This window comes from Boleophthalmus pectinirostris, unplaced genomic scaffold (genome assembly GCF_026225935.1).
Source record: "Boleophthalmus pectinirostris isolate CB_2022bp ecotype Guang Dong unplaced genomic scaffold, ASM2622593v1 HiC_scaffold_6, whole genome shotgun sequence".
NCBI lineage: Eukaryota > Metazoa > Chordata > Actinopteri > Gobiiformes > Gobiidae > Boleophthalmus > Boleophthalmus pectinirostris.
The window spans coordinates 2,363,438-2,379,153 of NW_026571447.1; the positions used below are offsets into that span (position 1 = coordinate 2,363,438).

Consider the following 15,716-nt stretch of genomic DNA (forward strand, 5'->3'; position numbering starts at 1 on the left):
TCGAGGTGATTTTAGCGAATTTGTATGAAGAAAAACCCACCACTTCAATCCAGGTAAAAAAAAAAAACACTGTAACGCGCGTTACTCACATTTGTACCGAGTAAAATATTACTTTTTTTTCCCCCTGTAATGCCTTACATTACTGCGTTACAGCAAAAAGTAATGCATTACTGTATTTTGTTACTTTTATAACGCGTTACTCCCAACACTGAACAGAAGTACTTTGAGATTGTATCCTCAAAAGTACCACAGTAATATATATGAAGGTAAACATGTTGCAAAATGAGAGCATGTAAACTTGATTTGAGAACTTGTAGAATATAATGTGAGAATGTGTAGAACAAAACTTTGAACTTGTAATTATCTATTTTCATATAGGTGTGTGTTGAATTTGCAGTCACGGTGAAAAAAAAACACACAAGTGCTTGAAAAAAATGTGTGCACTTGGGGATTGAAATTTTCACTTGTGGAAAATATTTACACACGGGAGAGAAATATGAATAAATGTGTAGATTGATATTTGCATGAACAGAGTGACATCTGCATCCATCATGACAGATACAGAAACAACTCAGCGACTGCAACTTCTCAAATGTGTCTCAGCAGGTTCAAATCTGCGCGCCTTTGACTTTTGCAACACATTTTGCGATGTGCATGTTGCAAAACTGATTTGCACTTGTAGAGAGCTGGGAGGAGGTGGGGTTGACCAGTTAGAAAGGGAGAGGATGAATAATCCGTGTATCATTAGTTTTTCAAAATAAAACCAAAAATAAGAAAATGAAAAAATAACTTTTTTCTTCATTATTTGTCTCCAAAACCAAAATGAAAAAAATGAATAACGGCCGAAATTTCCCATTTACGTGACTTAAACTCCGATGCTGTACTTTTGCACCACATACGACTGAACCAGGACTAAACCAGGACTAAAACAGGACTAAACCAGGTCTAAACTGGTCTGGTCCAGGTTTCCTGATCACCCAACAGTCTACGCGGGGGCACCTCCAGGCCAGTCCCAGCACTCTTGATTTAGCAAGTGCACACATTTTTTTCAAGCACTCGTGTGTTTTTTTTCACCGTGACTGCAAATTCAACACACACCTATATGAAAATAGGTATTTACAAGTTCAAAGTTTTGTTCTACACATTCTCACATTATATTCTACAAGTTCTCAAATCAAGTTTACATGCTCTCTCATTTTGCGACAAATTTACCTTCATAAATATACAGTACAATACACTAACACAACTGAAATAACTGTAGCACTTTTAAATCTGAATTCTTTAAATTCTGACCGTAATGATTCACACTAAGATCTTGACAAGACATTTAAAAATCTTCTGCTCATTTTTTCACCAAACTCAACATTCTTAATATTTATGGGATGAATATTTATCAAATTTGTATTTTTATGTATAAAATTATTTACAATTCAACAACGATCCCCGAACATTTCACATTTTACTTTAAAACCAATGCAGAGATTCATAGATACAAAACTCGTCAAATTCATAATTTTCATGTTCCAAAATGTGTCACATCAAGAGCTCAGTTTTTACGATACAGAGGTTGTAAATTCTGGAGCCAGTTTTCACATCTGGTTAGTGAAGCAGATCAGAGGCTTTGTTTAAAAAGAGTTTGAGGAAATGTTTGATATTTCATGCTGTTTGATCATCTTTAAATTCTGGATGTTTCATTGTGTTTTAATCCATGTTTGAATCAAAAGAATTTAATCCACAGTGTTTAAATGTCATTTATATATATATATATATATGTGTGTGTGTGTGTGTGTGTGTGTGTGTGTGTGTATATATATATATATATATATATATATATATATATATGTATATATATTTATATAATTTATTATTATTTTTATACACAATGATAATGTAAAATGTTTAATGTATTCATAAGGTAGAGGCTTTAATATTTCGCCCTATTGGGTTTTTGCGTCTTTCGGCACCTACTTTTTATCTCGTGTGTTTCTTTTTATTGTCATGTTATATGTGCAAAATAAAAAAATAAAAAACAGTATTTCTACAACTCTTATATAATATAAATAAAAAGTCATGGGGTATTTATATGAGTAGTTTAAAATTCATATAAACTGCAAAATTCTAAGCTGTATTTGGTACTTTGGTGAGACTTGCAAAATGATGACTTGGTCCCAGCTCTGAAAGGAGAAAGGATAACCACTCTGCCACAGCGACAGAGGGAGAACATGCACACTGACAAAGCCGATCCAGGAATTCCACCCACAACCTCCAATTAATGATTATGTCCGGCCTAATAAATCAGTTTATGTAACATTTGAACTTTGGAAAAAAGCAACAAAACGAGATGTTTTCAATTTTTTTTATTAGAAATTAAAAGGATTCACAATCTGTTAGAATGATCTGTTATTTCCTAAACAAAACCAGTTTTTCTCTTATATTCTCATTCTTTGTCAAAAGTCATAGCTGTCAACAAGGAAAAAAAAAACACATTTCATTGTCAGCTCATTTTGTTGTAATAAAACTTAAAAGTCCTTAAAGAGTCCTTAAAAGACACAGTTGACATGTTTGTGGCATTCATTTTGACCATGAGGTTTAGTTTTCTTAAATAAAATGCTGAATTTAGCCGAGATTAAAGGCTCTGTACCTGATTTTGACCGTCTTAAAAATGTGAAAAACAGAATTCGTTCATTGTAAACAGTTTGCAGTGGTTCAAAGTTCTTCCTCACTTACCTGACGCATTCAGAACGTCCTATTGCCTCACCACGATGAGTTAATATGCGCTTTTCACAACTCTTTGAGAAAACTTTGGAGTTTTGCTGTCACAAAAATAGTTAACAACAACAACCAGCATGCCAACGCACACTTCGTATTCTGATCTCAAGAGCTGCTTATATGATATATCTGTACTGGGGTGAGACACATTTTGCTCAGATACATGGAGAAAAAAATCAAGTACAGCGCCTTTAAATTGAAGAATTATTTGGAATATATTTTAGTCAAAGAAATGTAGAATTAGTCACCCAAAAAATCTATTAAATTAAACTAAATTAAACTGTCTCTGCTTCACTGTCCCCCATGACCATAAAGTTAAAGGTGCACTGTGGAACTTTTGTGATGAAGAGCCTCCCACCTGTCTGTCTCCATGGAGATGTTGTTGTTTGGCCTGAAATGTTCTAAAGTTGGGCATTAAAAATATCCATCTTGCGTTTATTCGGTACAGGTAAGAAAATGACCCAATTTATGAAAAAAAAACCAATTGAAATTAGATTAGATTTGTTCAAAGTTTACATTTTAAACACAAATTAGAGGCATGGAGACAAGCAGGTGATGGACGGTTGACCAGAAATGTCCCGTAGTGCGCTTTTAATGCTCCTTTAAACCGGAAAATGCATGAAAACCATTTGTCTGTCACAAGAAATGACAAATCCCGTTGAGTTTTGGAGTCTCCACTGGGGCAGCTTCAGCTCACGTTTGCCCCAAAATCTGCTCCTGTTCTGGGTCGAAACATCGTTCTTCAGACCCGCCTCCACTCAGACTGAGCCGGTGTCAGATTTTAAAGTACAAACATGCAGCTTTCTCATTCTGGGGTGATGCTACAAGTGTGGAACCATTGTGTTAAGAGTCTGATCTTAGAGTCCATTTCTCTGGGTGAAATGCTCCCTCTGTGGTTTGGTTGTAACCGCGTTCGCCCATCTCTGATAAAGTCCCAAAAATTGATCGTAATATCAAATTAAAAACGTCAAAAAACTTAAAAATGGAGTTTCATCGAAGATATAATGAAGTAAAAATGTTACTTTCGGGGTAGCAGTGGTCCAGAAGGAAGGGCATCCGATGTAAATGATTTGAGAGTTTATGATCATGGCCGATTTTCAAAATTTTCAAAAACCAAATTCCAAAATCTGTGAAAAATAAATACATTTTCATTTCAGTTTTGAGCTCCGTTAAATTTATGAAGTGGGTGAGTGTCTTTAGAGCGAGGGGGGTGTTTTTATTCAGAGTGGGCGTGTCTTTAGAGTGTGGGGGGCGTGTCTTCAGTCGGAGGGGGCGGGCACGACGCAGATGTGCAGGAAGTTGTCGGGGTGACTCAGGTGTTCGCTGAGCCACTGCAGCGGCGTCTCCAGCAGAGGCTCGATTCCATGGATCACCACCAGGAGGCGCTTCTCCTCTCCTGCAACACAGACGCGACAGAACACACAGAACAGATTATGTCACCCTGTTTTTATCTGATGTCGGATTTGAACGATACCGGTTTAGAAATGATGCTCACAGGCTGCACAGTGAAGCAACAGATGTATCAAGAATTTTGGACTTCCCGTCATTGCGCAATTCATACTGGGAAGGATTTTCCGAAAAAGTGAGCATCAAACCTCCATGTTTGTTTTCCCAGTGGGATGTGTCTATTGTCAAAGTCAATCTTTTTAAGTCTTTTGAACCATATCAATTTTGTTTCTGGTTCTGATATTGTCATAGTGTTTTGGGATTCGGACATTGTAATTGTGTGGTTGTTGGATCCTAACACCGGAAAACGGCTCGAGAAATGTGTTTGCGAACTCCATAGATGCAAAAGGAAATCAGATGTGTGTGACTCAAACCTCTGTTCAAACTGTTTCTCTTCCCAGCGGAATAGAAAAACAGTGAAAGGTGAAGGCGATGGGAGGGATTGATCCACAGGAAGAACCAAAAAGGAAACTTTTGACTGCCTAAATCATCCCAAGTTTGCAGTGAACATTTTGTATGTGGAGCCATCAAAGCTGGATCCCATTTGTTAATGGAGAGGAGCAGAAGACAAACAGACTGAGCTGCACTTTCTTGTTCTTATGGTTTTACAGCAACATCACGACTTGGTCTCTTTGCAGTGGAAGGTGTTTCTTGGTGAACAGTTGGTGCCTTTTGCTTTGGCGTTGACTTTTTAAGTTCGTAACCAAGGTTAAGCGAGGGATCAAGATTTTGCTCCACATACAAAATGTTCGCTGCAACCTCGGGATGATTTCTTAGACAGCCAAAGGTTTCCTTTTTGGTTCTTCCTGTGGATCAATCCTGCCCATCGCCTTCACCTTTCACTATTTTTCAATTCCGTTGTGAAGAGAAACAGTGTTAGGATCCAACAACCACACAATTACAATGTTCGAATCCCAAAACTAAACTATGACAATATTATTATTATTTTTAACAAGAATAAACATGAAACATGATCGAGTAATAAATTAATTTGGCTTTAAAATCAGAATAAACCATCCACTTACTTTGGAAGTAAGTTTAATTCCGAATAATCATTTTCATTAAGAATTAAATGTTTACATGATCTTTTTAAAGCGGAATTAATTTTCATTCAGAATTAAATTATTTTTATTTTGAATTAAAGTTCTCAAGTAAACATGGCAACTATGTCTTTTTATTTAATATGCTGCTAATCCTGTAGTTAGTAGTCTTGTTCTGTGTAAAAGCTGCTCACCCTGTAGTTTAGACTCTACAAACATGTTCTGAAACACACAATATTCTTGGATTAGTTTTAGTTGTTTATATTTAAGTCCATTCTGAACAGAATCCTACTTTTTAAACATAAATCGCAAAACTCATAAATCAGAGAATTGGATTTTGTTTCATTATTTAGGTTAACAAGGTCAGCCAGATGGATTCTGGTGACATTTTTGAATTCATAAACTTACGAGAATCCATCTGGCCTCCAGATGTTTTGATTGGGCCTGAGGCCAGCGCTTCAGACCAATCACAGAGCAGCACTGTGGTGTGGGTGGAGCTAAAGGTGAGGCATCCAAACGAACCAAAACAAACATGGCGATGCAGACAGGCGCACTTGAACAATGAAACTGGATAAGACTTTCTCCTTCGTCCCAGTGAGAAATCAACTAGTGGCCGCTCCAGGTACTGCAGCTGGGCCCAGAAACAATTCTCCCACAGAGCTCAGTGTAACAGAGGTTTCATGTTAGGGCACCTGACCTCTGACCTGACCACAGAGCACAGTATATTATTGGGAATCTGCCCGCTGACAGGGCATCCAGTGTCTAAAATTGAGCTTTGTAAGAGCGTTTACAGACTGAGCATAAAACTAGAATCAAATCTGGAAGATGAATCCAGGATGGCGTTATATTGTTTTCAGTGATCTGTGCTCAATGGCACATGAGCCAAAAATAATTTTCACTTCCGTATTTACTTCCTCAATCTGGCCAAGCTCCTCCCACCTGTCTGATGTCTGTAACATGCACAGCGTGGAGCGTTTGGACCAATCAGAGCGAGAGCTGCTACAGCAGAGCTAGTGTGGGGATTTGAGAATTTAAATCTGTAAACAAGTTTATTTTGCGAAAATAGAAAAGAATCCTACAAAATCTGACCTTTGTGAAAGCTGAATGTCCTGTCAGAACATGTGCATCTTGAATTCCCAAAATGCATTGCACTCTGTGGGAGAATTCTTTCGTCAATAGACACTATTCGTATATCACTAAATAAATTTGTGACCATTGTTGAACATTAAAGAGGATATTTTATTTTTGACTGAGTGATCGTGTCTCTGAACAATTAGTATTACTGTATTTTTCGGACTATAAGGCGCATTAAGCGAAACAAACAAACGACAATTGAGACTTTTTTATTTCCTATGAGGACGACTTAATATACTTTGAGTAATAATGTGTTTAATGCAGCTTTGCCACATTTGTTTACATTTTACAGAAGCAAAACTTGAAACCACATGACTCATTTGCATAAACTATAAGTGATAAAAAAAAAAAAAAAAAAAAAAAAAAAAACGCTCTTTCCTTGTGCGCTGATGTGGTTCAGCTTCTGTCGGACTAAAGGACACGACTCAGTAGAATATTTTGTATGTGAAAATTGGTTCGAGGTCAGTAAGCACAATCAGAATTAATACATAAGGCGCACTGTTGATTTTTCAGAAAAATTATTTTAAGTGCACCTTATAGTCCGAAAAATACGGTACTTGATCAGAAATACAGACTATGTCATTTGGGGAAAACAGGCAGAGGGAAGTGATTTGTGCATTTGTGGGTTTCATGTTTAGTTTTTTTTTTTGTCTTTTTCCACTGCTGTGACGCTTCAACCAATTAGATTCAAATATTCATCACAAAATTCCACCTTTTCCTCGACCGTTTTCAGCTTTCCGTATTCATGGCTGTTAAATACATGTGCAAAAACACAGGGCTGAGAGGCTGTCAGGCGGTTTTGCACACAGCTCGACTCAAAAGCCACAGAGCCGCCACTTCTGAGGACACACAGGAAGCAAGAACCCACATCTAATATACAGACATGAGAGGGAGAGAGTGTGTGTGTGCTCCTGTGCGTCAGATGCCCTCCCACACCCCTACATCTCAGTGTGTCAGATGTCACGGATCTCAAGGAATAGAACCGATACTCGATACTTGTTTGTCTGTTTATTTAGACAATATACTGTGATTTTCCACATTAAATGATAGAACTTTCTTTTTTCTCATGTGTCTTATATGTGTAATGTGTAATCTTCAGTGGTTCATGTGTGTATACTAGTCTATGTGCTCTTATAATTGTTCTGATACAGCTCAAAATCATTCAAGCTATTCAGGAAAGGTTTCTGAATGTGACTTTTTAGTATTGACACCTGCTCAAATTAGTGTCTAGTTCTGACAGTAGTTTTATCACTTAGTAACTGATTTTCAATACTTCTGACGACCCTATAGACAGAGGAACAAAAAGTGACAGTTTTTTTGTCTCTGTGGTTAACTTTCACTTTGAGAATCGTACTTTCACATGGACCGCCTCCGCCCTGGGACCAGAACAAAGGTCTTCAATCAATATGCAAAACTCAACATACTCAACATACACATACATTTTTCACAGTTTTCCGTTAAAGTACAGACTCGGTAAACTAACGACGTGGTACCTGATTTTTAAACGTGAAAAACTGAATTGTAAACGGTCCAAAGTTATTCCTCGCTTGCCTTATGCATGTAGAGCATCCTAACTGCTCACCACGATGAGTTTATAAGCACTTTTTACAACTGTCAGAGACCAGAGAGGAGTTTAGTCGTCATAATACAACAACAAAAAGCAACCTAACTACACCAGCAGTACTTTCTGGCTCACAGTTAATAAAACCGCTTTATAATTAGATGCAGACTGTCCACAGTGGTCTCATTTTGATTTTTTTACGCTTTCACAATATATTTGTAGTGGTGAAATCGAATTGTGTCAACTTTAAGCCATGTTATAATGTTGTTACCTCCTCGAAAACAGACCTGGAGTTGTGTTTTGTTTCATTTACACGTTTGAGTAATCCTTTATGTTTAGCTCAAAATGCTCTTGTCCACCTTATGATGTCATGTAGTGGTAGTTTTCAAGTGAACAGCTCCTTTTTACGCTTTGTTCAGTAAAGATTGTCAATTCCAGGGCTGAAAATGATCCAAATGATTCTAGAGAAGGTGCACAGAGTTTAAAACACAGTGGAGCACTTCCTGTATTAATAGAAGATGCAGGGTTTGGGTGTCAAATGTGTGAATGAAACAAAATTCAACTCCAGATGTGTTTGTGATGAGGAAACGACATTATATCATACATCAGTAAACACCGTGATATAGGCCCTTTAATAACAGTAGAAATGTGTAGAGCCAGATTCTAACTAAACTTGTCCTTCTCAGTCATATCAGGAGGATGTGGGGCACAGACTTCACAATCGCTGTTGTCTCTGATTTAGTGAAATGTGCCATTTTAACTGACACCAGTTTCTTTATGAATCGACTCAAGACAAACCCAGACCTCAACTTTTGACCCTTCGACATTATTTAGAACCGTCCATGCTTACTAATATCACGGACTGTTCGTGTTCTCACAGTAGTACAATTTCAAACTTGACTCGATACTCTCACGGAAGCATCAGACCATGAAGGACACATGTGGAGTGGAGTGGATAAAAAATAAAGTCAAAAGAAATTCATACATGCTTTAGATTTGAGATTTAAAAAATAAATAAAGACCCTTATTGCTTTGTACTTTTGGCATTTCTTGACCCTGATGTGGCACAGCTGTGAAGTGAAAACCATTTCAGGAGACTTCATCATGAAGGTCAAAAGTTTGCAGCTCTTTCCCCAAAGCAAAGGGTGGAGACTCTGCGAATTTGAACCGAAAATCTAAAATGTATTTAGCGAACTTAGACTTAGACAAACTTTATTGATCCACAAGGGAAATTATTTAAACTTGAGACTTGACCTGAGAGTTTTTTCTTCTGTTGCATATTTCCATTTATCTTGCTTCAGATCATCTTCTGAATGTGTTTAAAATGTAGAAAGTAGTAAACAAACAAAAAAAAAGTACATTATCGAAAATTAAAACTATAAACCTAAAAAAAAAAAACAGATAAAACGTCTGATGTAATCTGTAAGAGTATGAAGTCAGCTCTTTTTGTGCTTAACTTTTTACTCAAACAAGGTATTTATAGAAACATTTTACATTTTAGCACATTCCTAAAGCGTTTTGAAAATATTGTCTAAATATTGTTATTGAAATCATGCAAAATAAGTAAGTAAAAAAAAATAAATAAATAAAAATAAATAAATAAATAAAAGTAATACAATAAAATAAAAAAATAATAAAATTTAGTAAATTAAATTACAAATAAAATAAAAATTTAAATACAAATAAATCTAGCTAAGCAGTGGTGGGCCTTGTTCCTTGTTCTATAGACTAGAGTATGAGCAGGCCTTGTGTATCTGAATGACTGGCCATAGAGTGTACAGCAGAATCCAGTCAGAGCAGAGCCTCCAGAGCGCTGGTATCTGCAGACAACGAGGAGGAGGAAGAGGAGGCTGTTTGTGAGTCTGTAGGCTGAAAGTGCAGCAGGTGTCGGGTGGAGCTCAAACGGCTCTCCTGAAATTACGTGGACAAACCAGAGCCGTGCCTCTTACATAGAAAACTTCTCACGCAAACTCCACCACACACAAACATTTAGATGTATGCTCGTGTCTAGGGCCCAACTCTAGTCGAGATGTGTGCGCTTTCTGAGTGAGGGTCCGCCACCCGCCTGTCTCCATTATACATGTCACGATGCTTTGCTTAGAATCTTCCACAGTATGGCATTACATATAATATCAACATTTTACAACTTTTATTTCTCAAAAACACCTTGAAAAACAGACATTCTTACTGCACTGTGAGCGGGGTTGCCTCTCCACAGATCTGACCCGTATCTTGGCCTGGTGGCTTCCCATGCTTGTCTCCATGGAGATAGAAAACTTGCCATACTGATGAACAATCTAGGTAAAGCATTTATACGTACATTTACACGTATTCCATTCGCTTGTCTCCATGGAGAAAGTTCAATGCCATACTGTGGAACATTCCTCTACCCTCTACCAAAAGTTACACAGTGCATCTTTAACCATCAACATTAACATCAACATTTACTTCTTAATGAACTATTTGGTTGAGTGATTTGAGTATTTATGTGCAGTAAAGTTTGTGTGCGTTCCCCTCATATTGAAAGTAGATTTGACTGAAGGTCTGAGGAGGAGGAGCCAAACTTCAGAGGAAACCAAGGAGAGAGTGAAGTCTAAACAGGAGACAGGAAGTAGATAACAACACAAAAGACAGAGACAGAGAGACAGAGGGCCCACAGCACGGCACCTGCAGCTCAGCTCTGACATTTACACAAACATCTACAAACATCTAACATCTATGAGAGGAGCACTTCAGAAGAAACAGCAAGAGGGACAACACAGAGTCAGATAAGCAGGAAAAGCCACAGAAGTTTTGTAGATAAAAAAATAAATATAGAAACATTACTCATAATACACTGTGTGCATAATTATTACACAAGTTGTATTTAAGAGGATTCATTTTATATTTGAACAACTACAGTGCTCCTGGTCAGTCCAAAATGTTAATAAACCTCAAACCTGAATAAGAAAGTTAAAATGAAGTTTTGACTTTCTTAGGAAAAAATCTGTGTGCACAATTATTGGGCAACTATAAATCAGCAGAATTATTAAGCAACATGAAAAATGAACATTTTCCATTCTCACTTGTTTTTCATCTGTCAGAATAGTAAACACGTTTCTTGCGACACTGTTGACTATTTGCAACAAAACATTTGATGGTTCTGTGATCACGCCCCAATATCTTTGCAATTTCAAGAATGCTGCATCCCTCTGAAAGACTTTTTACAATGTTTGATTTTTCAGAGCCCATGTTGCCTGTAGAAAAGAAGCTGCCTAATAAATCCACACCTTGATATAGGCCACACCCTCCCTCATTAGACAAATACACCTCACCGGATTTGCTTAAATCCAATAAGAATTCAAGTTTATACAGCTCGGAGTTGGAGAATTATGCATAAAATCATGATATTGTCAAAATACCCACTTGCCTAATAATTGTGCACACAGTGTATTTCTGTTTTGTGTCCAAACTATTAAAAGAAAGGATTCCTGTTCACTGTTTCAGTGATCTTTTGAATTTTGATGGAGTCTAATCTTCCATGGGATAACTCATTACTATAAAACTATTTAAAATATAAATTAATTACTTTCAGAGTTGTAGTCTAAAAATAAATGTTTTAATTGCATATTATTGCCGTTTTCCTCTATCCACTAACCCCCTGCCCCAGTGTGAGATGTGTCACTCTGACTTCTACACGTTTACATCTGGAAAAGGTGGAAGATCATGACTAATATTTGAATTGAAGCGTCACAACAGCCAGAACAAGACGAAAAACTTCACTTAAATCCAACTGAGAGAAAAGCACAGACGTGTTTCTTCCACAAATGCACAAAGAGCTCTCCTCTGCATGTTTTTCACAAACTGAATAGTCCGTGTTTCTGATCAAATAGGCTGAAGTATGTCTGTCCTGTTGCTGTTTGATTTGATTTGTTTGGGCTCAGCCCAAACCTGAATGCTGCGCTGACTGATCCAGTCTCCAGACCACTGCTGGTCAGAGGTGGGACCAAGTCACTGTTTTACAAGTCTCAAGTAAATCTCAAGTCTTTGACCTCAAGTCCCGAGTCAAGTCCCAAGTCAAATACAGGCAAAGTTGAGTCTCAAGTCACTGGCTCATAAGTCAAGTCGTCTGCTTTGAGCTTCAAGTCATTTCAAGTCTTTAAACCAAATATAGCTTAGATTTCTGCAGTTTATATGACTTTTAAGATAAATTGTACTTACATACACTCTACATAAATACTCAAATATAAATATAATATACTTTTTCAGATTTAAAAGTGCTTCTCAAGTCTTCTCAAGTCACAGGCCTCAAGTCTAAGTCAAGTCCCAAGTCAATGAGCTTCAAGTCCAAGTTCCAAGTCTTAGTCCATTTTATCAAGTCAAGTCTCAAGTCTTAAAAATAATGACTTCAAGTCTGACTTGCAAGTCCCACCTCTGCTGTTGGTCACCTCACTGACCCGGTTATAAGCCTTTGCCTTGCCTTTAAACGCTTGATTTTTTTATGCCTATGGGAAAAATGAATGAAAAAAGCATTGTTGCTATAAAAAGAATGTATTTAATAATAATTGAATAACTGCTGTGTAAAACTACCCCCCCGTACATTTGTGTCTCATCTCTTTGAAGCTCTGTCTCAGGTGTCGTCTGTGGTTCGTTTAAAGTCAAAATCTTTTCTTTTCTCTTAGATCAGAGTGAAAGTTTCTCTTTTGTCCCTGCGCCGCTGATCACTCGGATTACGCCCCGTGTTTGGACTGGCTCTGAGAGCAGGAGGAGGAGGAGGAGGAGAGGAGGAAGAGGGGGGCGTTCTGTTAAAGCAGGAGACAGGAGGGATATGGGGACGAGACAGTTCAAACAGTGTGTTGTGTCTCTGTGCTGTGTCTCTCTCTCATGTGGTGAGACAGAGACACAGAGACAGAGGGAGGGTTATCCCCGAGGATCAGGGACACGGGACGAGCACGCTCTAAAGGCCCACACCAGATTAGGCTTCAAACACCACAAACGCACTATAGGCTCTTTAGGCTCTGGCAGGTGAAAACAGGTGTGGGACAAAACCAGACAGAAATTCACTAGTTGAATGATTTCAGTCAATCAAATATTGAAATAAAATATTTTAAATGTTTGTTTTCAGAAAAGTGTTACACAATAATGCCATTAGTCATTATTCATTCACTCCACACTCTGGTGATAAGATCACCATCACATTCATACCAGGTAATGTGGGTCAAGTGTCTTGCCTAACTGCATGGCAACCAAACAACAGAACAGTTACAAGCAGGAATTGATCCTCAATCAACTGCACAACTCTGTAAGAATCCCACTTGTTTCAGAATATATATGTAGAGTCTAAAATACAGGGTCAGCAGCTTTTACACAGAATAAGACCTCGTGGAGACACAGGGAGGGAGAGGAGAGATGGAGAGAGAGTACCTTCTTGGGGCACAGCTGCTGGGTACATTTCTCTGAGCAGGTCTCCCAGAGTGTGGACAGCGCCCTCTGCAGACACCGGGCGGAACAGTTTCTGGATGAACGGGCGCTCACCTGTCGTCTGAAAAAAACAACACAAAAACAGTCTGTGGTGAGATTTTGATTAACAGAATAGTTTCCAAAATATATTAAAATGACAATAATCAAATGATCACATGATGATGTGTCATTGGTAGGGTCATTTGACCATTTGAGGTTAAGTTCAGTGCACAGTGCGTAGTCCTTGCGCTGTATGAATGTGTGTGTTTTAAAGGACTGTAGTACCAGTCTGCCCCAGGGCAGCTCTAGTCTGCTACACCAGGGTCCAACAAACTTTACAGACTGGGACAGTCAAAATAACCATGTGAACGACTGTAGACCCCTGCGGAAAAAGTATTTTGAGCTCATTTCAAGGGTTGTTGATTTGTCATGTGTTGTCTTGTTTGACCTAATTTTCAGTACGGTATACAGTTTTCAAGTCTGACACATTTAAGTATTTAAACAGTTCCCTGTGCCTGTGGCTTTGTGTTTGTGCAGATCTGGTCGTGTTGATGACTTCCTCCGGTGGCTCCACGCGCCCTGGGGCAGACTGCGCGTGTGAAAAGTGAAAATGACAGAGCGTGGTTCAGGTAAATCATGAGTCAGCGCTTCCTCTCAGTCTAAATGAGTTGTAATGTTACCGCCATTACAACAGAGCGCCCCAGGCCTGAGGATCAGAGACCAAACAAGGCCCGGAAAACCCCACCAGTCTGCACTGGGCATGAGCACAGAGGGATGTTTTTAGTACTCAAGTCTGTCTTGCAATATCACACAGTGTTATCAAGATACAAAAATTTCAAACTCGATTTTTATACTGAGGAACAGACTCAATACTCTGATACAGCATTAAATGATAGTACGTTCTTTTATCTGTGTAATTCCTCAGTGGTCCAGATTATCATTAAGAAGTTGCTTAATGATACAACACAGACCTCGATACATAGGCCACGATATGATACATGTCTGGATACAGTGCGCTTTCAATTTGATACGATATATTTCAAATCGATTTGATACGGTTCAACAAAAAGTAAAGGCTAAATCATGGCTGTGATACTAAAAGTCTTTATTAAACCACTTCTCGTGCAAAGTGAATATGAAACACAAACACTTTTAATCATCAAATGTGTCACATAAACAAGTTTCCTTCCTCTAAACAAGCAACAAAACTATAGCTCTGTAACAAAATAATTTAGTAAAATATACCAAAAAATATATCGATACAGCAGCACCTGATATTGATACTGTATCATCACATTAAACAATACACCATATCGATATTTCAATATTTTTGCACACTTCTAGTCCTGGTAGGTTCCATACTTGTTCATGGGTGTATATTAGTCATATAGTTGTTCTGCTACAGCTCAAGATCATTATAAAGCTAATCGGGAACGACTCATTTCTGTCCTTTGAAGGGGCCTCTTTAGTATTGATACCCGCTCAAATGAGATTCTAGTTTCAAAATTTGCTTTAGTATTGAAATTAGACTATAGTAGTATTATTAGTATATTATTGTGAGTGAATAAGTGAAACACAAAGCTGGACAAAACTGTGTAAATGACAAAATATTTAATTGGAAGTAGTGATGATTAGTCTATTAATCGATAATTGATCGTTAAGAATTTCATTGATTATGTTCATTTTAATTGACAAACCGAATGTAGGTTGCTGTGTGTAGTGTGACCAAACAGGGTCTGTACATTTGTCTCTTTGCACTCAGAAGGAGCGAGACACAAACAGTCAGTCAGTCTGCAACGTGCCGAAGAGCAAATGCATATGTAACGATGACTTGTACAAGAAATTCCACACTTTCTGTTCCGGTCGGGACAAGTGTAAGTCCATGTGCACAGTGGATAAAGCAGCACATATGTTTCAGTGTCCAGTGGGAAAAAGTTTTACCAGGTGAGAGTCGCTCAATGTCGATGACGAGGCTCCACCTCCCTCCCCCCGTACGGTGTCCTGGTTTGACACAAATCTGGTCACACTAACCTGTATTCCACTGAGTCGTGTCCATTAATCCGACAGAAGCTGAACCGCATCAGCGACACAAGAGTTTTTTTTCTTCTCTTAATTTATGCAAATTAGCCATACGCTTTTAAGTTTCGTTTCTGTGAGACTTGTGCAAAGCTGCATTAAACACATTCTAATGTCAAACAGCTGATGTGGCTCTTAGAGTGGTTACGGTTTATATGTCATAAAGTTGAATTTATTTATGCACATTAGTAGTGCAGATAGTAATAATAATGATGATCATTTTAATATAAATACGTTAATGATTAATCGGT

The 15,716-nt window shown here is 38.0% G+C and overlaps 1 protein-coding gene across 2 annotated transcripts in view; it reads right to left on the reverse strand.

Annotated features, from left to right (window-relative positions):
* Positions 1–2,342: 2,342 nt before the first annotated feature.
* atg5 (ATG5 autophagy related 5 homolog (S. cerevisiae)) overlaps positions 2,343–15,716 on the reverse strand; it is a 36,944-nt gene continuing 23,570 nt past the window's right edge. For both annotated transcript variants that reach the window (XM_055164305.1, XM_055164303.1), the window contains exons 7-8: positions 13,354–13,471; positions 2,343–4,165 (exon numbers count right to left, since the gene is read on the reverse strand). In XM_055164305.1, coding sequence (XP_055020280.1) covers positions 4,029–4,165; positions 13,354–13,471 — 255 coding nt within the window. In that variant the 3' untranslated portion in view covers positions 2,343–4,028. The remainder of the gene's footprint in view (positions 4,166–13,353; positions 13,472–15,716) is intronic.